Genomic DNA, 8,896 nt, shown 5'->3' with positions numbered 1-8,896 from the left:
GATATTTTATTTTCTGATGGTCAATCAGATTCAGATGATGATAATCAGGTAAGGAAATTATGTAGAGAAATGTTCTGACTTGTGTAATTCAGTAGAATTAGTATGTGTACAAGATCCAGAATTATATAATTTAGCCATATACCTCTTTTTCATTTTTTTTTTTTTTTTAAATTGAAAAATTTTCAAATATTTCAATTCCTGTAATTATAGAAATGCTTAATAGTATTTGATGCCTGCTAATAATATCTATGGGGCTTTGCAACATAGAGTAATAGTGTAATTGCAAAACCCACAGATGTTTGATTGAGAAGAGTCAGAAATAAAAAGCAGGTTTAGAATCAGTTAATTGATCAGAAATTTGGAATGATTTTTTGCAGATTGAAATAACTGATGAAACAAATGAAAGAATGGCTCGACCACCATTGCCGTCCTTACATGAAAATAACGCTATTTTATCCATTCTTCTGAATCAAGATGCCCCCCATCCATCAACTCCACTGTCATCTGTCTCTGAAACTAATGCCCTACCTCTAGTTGTTCCTTTAAGAAACTCACAGACATTGGAACATTTTGTACCTTTACCTGCATCTGCTAGTGCTCAAACAACCTCAGCGAATTCCATTAACCATTCAAACATAAATGACAGTGTACCTTCATCTGGTGCATCCAATTTGCCGAACATTAGTGCAGCTAGAACATTTCCCATCACAAGTGCCACAACTCCAATACTCTCAGTGCCTGTAATATCTGGACAAAATGTGATTCAAAGAAATATTGTTCAAACACCACCAAGAGCTGTTCCATTAGCTTCTAGTCCAGCAAGATCTCCTTTTCAACAAAGAGTACAAGCTGTGGTGGATCAAAATACCTCTCTAAATGAATTTCGAACACCCAAAAAACGTAAGTTGATGTCACCAGAAAATAAGAAGTCACCAAATAAAGAAGAATCTGATGAAGAAGGAGATGTAAGTTTGTTTAGGAATTTTTGTTGTTAAATTTTAGACAGTGAGACATAATATATTTTGTTTTTCCTTTGAAAGAATCTAAAGAAATGCTTATGACTTCTATTTGCTCCATGTCACTTTTTGACATATGTGGTTCCCAAAAAACCCGATTGGATTTTGAAAATAAAATCATTTTGCTGAGCAATATTTTTTAAAGTGGGTATCACAATATTTAACATCAAAACTAATAATACCTTATAAAATGATATATTGAAATATTTTATGTAAAGCAATTATATTAATTTCAACATGGGCACTTATTATACCAGTATTTTTATGAAAATACTCATATTATAAACAAATTATATTTCAGACTTGTCCTATTTGTTTTGAATTATGGACAACCTCTGGTTCTCATAGAATAGTATCTTTAAAATGTGGTCATTTATTTGGTCAAAGGTAAGCAAAACAAAACTATATTTTAACGCTGTTTTTTTATTGAATATATGAAGAGATATGTTGAGTAATGTAAGCCTTCAGTATTCCTTTATAAGTAATAAGTTTTGTGAGGATTTGGAAGCATTGAAAAGAATCTTAAACTGGGCTTTTTGGGACGTAGGCATACATTTTTGTTTTAGTTGATTAAAAACTAAATTGAAATTCCAATTTTCAATCAGATGAATTTAGAAAACCTCTTTACAATCCCTGTATCCTATCTAGAATTTGTATTATTTTTTTCAGCTGTATCCAAAAATGGTTAAAAGGACAAAATGGAAAATGTCCTCAGTGTAATGCTAAAGCTAAAAGAATGGATATTAGAGTGCTATATGCTAAAGCAATAAAAGTAAGTACCAAAGCAAAACTTTTTACCACTGAGTACCGCGATTGGCGCTCAAATCCTTCATCCTAAGATTTTTGCATGCTGTTTATCTGATTGGTCAATCAATTGTCTATCAACCAATCAGATGAAGCTACTTTTCCTATTTGTTTTGTATATAAGTTCACAAATGAGTATTTTATTTTTCTAACAAATTTGAATAACTGATCTAGAATATAAGAATGATGGCCTTTGTTGAATATTACAAATTTAATGTATAGGAATGTAGCCTGATCAATCAACCAATCAGATGAAATACTTTTCTTATTTGTTTTGTACATTAGCACACATTGGAGTATTTTATGTTCATACAAATCAAAATTTTATTAAATGACATGAGAAATAAGGCCTTTGATTTCACAATTTTCAAAAAGCTCATTATGTTCGAGAAAATATTGAAAAAAAAAACAAAACAATAATAAAAAATCTCACTTAAAATAGTGTTCAATACGTCAATTGTAGAGCGATATAGAAATTCACTGTTAAAATAGTGTTCAATACGTCAATTGTAGAGCGATATAGAAATTCACTGTTAAAATAGTGTTCAATACATCAACTGTAGAGCGATATAGAAATACACTGTTAAAATAGTGTTCAATACATCAATTGTAGAGTGATATAGAAATACACTGTTAAAATAGTGTTCAATACATCAACTGTAGAGCGATATAGAAATACACTGTTAAAATAGTGTTCAGTACATCAACTGTAGAGCGATATAGAAATACACTGTTAAAATAGTGTTCAATACATCAACTGTAGAGCGATATAGAAATACACTGTTAAAATAGTGTTCAATACATCAACTGTAGAGCGATATAGAAATACACTGTTAAAATAGAGCTCAATACGTCAATTGTAGAGCGATATAGAAATATTAAAGCAGAACCTAAGCGCACGTTTTTGAACAAATGTTCCGAACCTGTCTTGAAATGTAGACATGAGAATAAATTCTACTTGTCCTACGTTAGTATGAAAGGAAAGCAGGCGGAATATTAGTCAAGTTGTCTGAAATAAACAGACTAACAGAATGATCATCTAAATGTTGTATTGCTAAGGCTTACTGAAAATGATGTTACTTTATAGGCTTTAGATACGACAGAAAGAGACAGAGCTTTAGAAGAATTGGCTAAAGAAAGGGAAAGTAAAAGGAAAATGGAATTAGAAAAGGCTCAATTAAGTTTACGATATCAACAGTCTATAGAAGAGTGTACTGTATTACGTAATGAACAAGATATTTTACTTAGAGAAATAGAATTATTAAGGTGTGGTCAATTTTATCAAAATCATTGTGAGCCTTGGTAACTCTGACAGTTGCTAAATGTTTGGGTTTTTTTGCCTGCAAGTTTTAGATGGTGCTCATGGATATATCAACCTGGTTTATCGCTATTGTGATGCTGGTAACAAACATTAAGGAAATGAGGTCTAGTTGTCAAAAAACCCTGTTTGCTACTGACTTTTCAAGAACGAATGATTGTCTAATCCTCTTGTCGTGGCGAAATTTCCCTCATTGAACACTGCATGAGTGATCTCTTTTCATAATCACAATGAGGTGCTTAAACTACAATAACATGAAATGTGCACAATGAGTGAAATTTTGCCCATTATCTTGCTCCCTGCCAACTATCCAAAGTATTAATGTACATGGCTTGCAGCAGACTGTAGTCTTGGTTTTTGTTCCATATAATATATCATAAACTGTGTGCAATGAGGGAAATACTGACTGAAAATATCTAAAAAATTTAACAGTTTCTTGAGACAAATCATGAAAAATCCTTTTGGTGGTTACATTGGATTGATCTAGTTTTTTATTTTAATCTTCTAGGTCTCAATCGAGTAATTCAACATTTAGTATGTCTCAACCATCAACTAGTATAATCTCATCTCAGACAGTCTGTACTGGACAGTTCAAACTAGATAAAACTATCAATATCTCTCAAGAAGGGAAATGTCGTGTCTTAGCCTACAGTTCCTCATTAGCAGCATTATTAGTTAGTCAACCATCTAACAGCCATCTCTTTAAAGGATTCGGTGTGAAGAAGGTAATATTTATTCAGTTTTGCTATTAGAGGGGTAGATTTTTTAAGTTGGTTTGGAAATTTAGGTGATCAAATTAATGAAAACGATAGACCAAAATCTAGATAAATCGGTCCCTTAGGCTACCTTATCTGAAAGTCTTAACTTTAAGTATCTTCATACTCAGTGTACTCAGCCATATTGTTCCTTTAATAGGATTCAAGTTTGCTAGCCTTTGCATTTTGTGCTTTTGTGGGACTTTTACAGATCTCATGTGTGTACAGTGTCAGTTTCCTTTCCACAGTCTGGTCCCTGAAATTCAAAAGAGAAATTAAATTCCTGTGGCATTTGCTGATTCATTTGAGCCCCTATTTTCAGATCAGTACGATGGATTTAAAGACATTTCAGTATGTACCTATACATTCCAATGTTATACGTGATATATGTTTTCATCCAGTCTATGATGATGGTATGCTACTCAGTTGTGGTATGGATAAAACTATTAAAATAACCAGTATTATGAGTAATGCTGTCGTTCAAACGTAAGTATATAATGTTAGCTTTCAGTGTTTGACTTATTTTTAAGTTTGGATTTTCTAAATGCCAGAGCTTTATTTAATTTGAGCTGCACTTAACAAATGATTGCAGTGGTTGGTGTCCCTTGGCATGGTAAAGCCTTCTACCAGACACTTTGGAAATTCTGATGTCAGTTGGGTTGATAAAAAAAAAGTGTTTTGTGGTTTGAACAGGAACATAAAACATGACCCTGTTTGCTACAGGCTGTGCACATTAATGATCCATTGACTGTTGAAATAGAAAAATAGTAGGCTAATTTCACTGTCCTAGGAAACTTTCCATCATAGCTTACTGTATGGCATTACCTGTCTTCATTAATCTAATTTGATGCAAAAAACATGTTGTAAAATGCCATTAATTTTCTAAAGTGAACTGTCTTAAGTTTATTTTTTTTAATGGTTTAGATATTTTTCACATGGAGTTTGTCAAACAGGTGCAAAAAAGTGGGACATATAATAACTCTTTAATTTTTTAATTTTGATAACTGTTGATTTGACTGCTATGTTTTTTATTAACTAGATATGAGTCTAGTCTACCAGTATGGAGTTGTGTATGGAACACTAGTAATAAACTATATTTCTATGCTGGACTATCTAATGGTACTGTATTAGAATATGATACTAGAAATACCAGTGAAGCTGTACAGGAAATAAATAAAGAAGCTAAAAGAGCTCCTGTAGTATCATTACAATATGTCCCTAAAGATGATGATGCTAATTTTAAGTAAGAGGACTGGTTTTTCTTTTGTTTGTCTATTGTGAGCTTGGAGTTTCCTGATGAGGATTATGTATCAGCAACGTGTAGACAGAATATTTAAGTTCAATACATCATTAATAGCTAAAGATCTACAGGCCTGGACTTCTCGAAATGATCTTAATGCTAGGACGTCCTTAAACAGTGTTAGAAATTAAGACCCTGGGACGTCCTTGCGCTAATTTCGTTTCGAAAATACGGGGCTAGTAAATCAGTTGAAAAAACCAATGGAAATTTGTAAACCATCAAAGTTTCATTGTCTGACCTTGCTGGCTCCAACTAGATTCCTTCGTCTCAAATATTTCTAAGATGAACTACAAATTTGAAAAAATACAGTAATCTGATTAGTTTTCTAGAATAACATACCAGGTTTCTGTAAGGTATTTTCCATAAGTTTCTAAACTAAGTTTGATTGTCTTTGCATGAGGTTAAGGGGTATTACAATACTACTAGACTGAATATGATCATTTTTGCATCAGGTACATCATAATATAGTCATTCTTTATTCTATTTACAGTCATAAGTTTATTATTGCTATACAACATACTATTTCAGACAAGAAGGTTTATTAGTAGGCCAATTAGATCAGACAAGTTTTTATGAGAAAAAAAATGAAAGTGAACTTAAGTTACATTTATTACCATTAGATGGTGAGTTGTCTTTCATTATATCAAAAATAACCATTTACAGTTTCTTTATTGCTCAGTTGTTTCACCATTAATAAGATTTTATCTGACTTTCCTGCTAATGTTGGTACAAGGCCATGCAGTGTGTTATGAGGGAAAATTTTCAAAGCAAACAGCATTAGCTTAATACCAAAGATAAATCAATAAACATTTGTAGTACATAATGTACTGCAATCATTCAAAAAAAAATTTCTTGACTGTATGGATATACATATGGACATGATAAAATACGATTAAATCTGCCCCTTGCGTGACCTTTTTTGACCCCTACTGGAAATGCCTGACATTTTCAAGGGGACGGCCTTAGTCAAAATTATGCAAATCAAAAGAGATGAATTTTCAGAGAGAATGTGCCTAGGAATGATTTTATCTGTTATATTTACAGGAAGTTTAACAAGTTTATGTTTTGATTCATCATCTCGTCAACTATTAGCCAGTTTCAGATCTTCAACTAAATATCCCTATGCCAGACATCAGGTATACATTTCTTATCCACAAACATGATATACGTTTAAATAGCAATTTTCAGCATCACTTTTTATCTACATTGTGGCACAATCAAAGAAAAGGCTGGTATCCAGCTGCTGTTAAAGGGATGCTCTATCTTCCCTCATTTTGTAAGCAAGTACTGGTTTAGTTTCAAAGGATAATATTCTGCGAATCCTAGACACCAAACTAACTAGATGATATCATGCATGTGGAATTAGTCATGAATGTCAATGAAACCCAAAGATCTTGCTTGAACATGGCTATACATAATTGTTTATACAACAAGCTGCACAATTGGTTAGAGCAGGAATCTTTACAAATGGTTATCATGGGTTCTAATCTTGGTCGGTGTGTGAAAGACAATTAACCTTAAATAAGGCAGCTAATTATTCCAGTTGACCCAGCTGTAAAGAGTGAACCTTTGTTGTTATTCTTGTAAAAATGTGTTGTTTCCTTTCATTTGCTGGGATCAGAACATTAAATGAGTATATATTATTATTTATATTGTAGCTATGTAGATTAACAGCAAGTCGTCTGAGTGAATCCCAGTCTATAGATGATATCTGTTCGTGTTCAACACTACACAGTTTACGTGCTGGTAAAGCTCAAGCTACTCTATCAAGATCTACATTATTTCATACTGGTGATGATAGTAATAGATTGATAATATGTGGTGCTGGTAATAATGGTAATGATGAATCTACTGCTACTGTAAGTTCGCCATATTTTAATACCTCTATGATCTTCATTTGTAGTATATGTGAAATGGTGTACATTTTTGTTGCACCTTGACAGGCAATGACAATTACTTGTCACGCGAAGATGAAGTCAGTGGTTCGGACCCTTCCTTGTGCCATTTTGAAAAAAAAGGTTTTCATTGCAAATGCTTTTACTTAAAATGCAGCTAATAATTTTAATGTGAACAAGATTAAAAGATGATGCACAGGCTGCATGTTCAATGACAGTAATTTCAAAAGAGGTTTTCAAGTCATTCCCTTGACTTATTTAATCTTTGACTTATTTGCTGATAATGCTATCACAGTTACCCCAGATTGTCATGATTAAAACAGTATATATGTTTTGATATTGTAGGTTCAAACGTGGGATGGTTTAACTGGTCAACAACTACAGAAGTTACCATGTGGTGGTGTTCCTTTAGACATGTTACCAATTAATATTAATAATACTAAACATCTAGCAGTATTACTAAATACTCAACTTAAAATATACCGATGGCAATGAATGGGTTAAGAAATGGATAAAATGAGTTTAAAGTGCTACAGAGATGGCAAAAAGAGGGTTAAGGCATTGATGGCTATGAGAGAACATTAAGATTTGATTATTGCAATGTGAGGGCATTATGTTTTGATTATGGCAATGAGCTAGGGAGCATTAAGGTTTAATTATGGCATTGTGAGAGCATTAGGTTTATGGCAATGTGAGAACATTCTGTTTTTGATAATTGCAATGTGAGAGCATTATGTTTTGAATATAGCAATGAAAGAACATTAAGATTTGATTATGGCCATGTGAGAGCATAATTATTTGAAGATGGCAATGCAAGACATCTAAATTTGGCAGCATTGAGATTGAGAGAGTTAAAATGTATAGATTTTTGGACCTGAACAAACACAAATTTTAGATGAAAGAAATCCTGATGATGATTGTAGTTTAATGGATGAAACAGTATTTCTGTAAAAGTGTCCGCAAGTTAATTTGCATTTCGATTGTGTTCTAATTCTACTATTTGGCATTTAAAAGGGACATTTTTTATATGTGAATTTGGTACTTAAAGTGTAATTTATTAGAAAGTGCAATTTAAAAAGAACAAAGTGTTTTATTTACCTTTAAAACAAATACATTTGTAATTTTTGTAAGTATTTTCAAAACAATTTCGCAAGTTTTTAAGGGCATTTCATATATTTCAAGTATTTCCAAGTTTAATTTATATTGCAAATTAAGTGTTATTTTAACTATGTTTTATTTGCATTTGCTAAAGAAAAGAATGTAAATAGCATTGAAACTGAAAGGCATGTTGGGTGCATGTAGCATAATTAGAGTTAGAGCTTATGGTTAAATATAATATCAAATATGATTTTATTACCAACTGTGATAGTAAATGAAATGAATGAATGAATATCTGTCAATTGAGAGAATGTTCATTTTTCATCTTTTTGTAATGTCATTTGTATTGTACATGATATAAAAAAACAGTAAATATTGAAATCTAAAACTGAGTATATTTAAAGATAGCTTGCCAATCAAGTTATAAAAACACCCACTAGCAACTTTGTTTTCAAATAAGAACATCACCAGTATGAGCAGTTTTATATTCAATTGTAGACTAATTGAATGCAAAATTTTCATTCTGGTAAAGCTACAGATGGCTGAAAGATACAATGATATATTTTCATAGATTTTATTAGAAAATATTACTCAACAATATCTTTTGATTGATTGAATGGAATTGAAGAGATGAATTTATAGAAAGTGATACAATGAAGTTTATAGTCCCTCAGAAAAATTTAACAAACAGGAGACTTTCAGTTCACATC

General features: G+C 31.9%; 1 protein-coding gene across 1 annotated transcript; it reads left to right on the top strand.

Annotated features, from left to right (window-relative positions):
* Nucleotides 1-1,317: 1,317 nt before the first annotated feature.
* Nucleotides 1,318-7,583, top strand: LOTGIDRAFT_117114 (hypothetical protein; the record flags this gene model as incomplete). Its single annotated transcript, XM_009055726.1, has 10 exons — nt 1,318-1,403; nt 1,686-1,788; nt 2,908-3,122; nt 3,695-3,863; nt 4,216-4,379; nt 4,933-5,136; nt 5,722-5,820; nt 6,251-6,329; nt 6,852-7,052; nt 7,434-7,583. Coding segments are annotated over 10 exons (1,470 nt in total), but the record flags the coding sequence as incomplete, so codon positions are not given.
* Nucleotides 7,584-8,896: the final 1,313 nt, after the last annotated feature.

Source organism: Lottia gigantea (assembly GCF_000327385.1).
Source record: "Lottia gigantea unplaced genomic scaffold LOTGIsca_25, whole genome shotgun sequence".
Classification (NCBI taxonomy): domain Eukaryota; kingdom Metazoa; phylum Mollusca; class Gastropoda; family Lottiidae; genus Lottia; species Lottia gigantea.
Note: the sequence above shows the minus strand (reverse complement) of the source record. Positions and strands in the feature narration are given on the sequence as shown.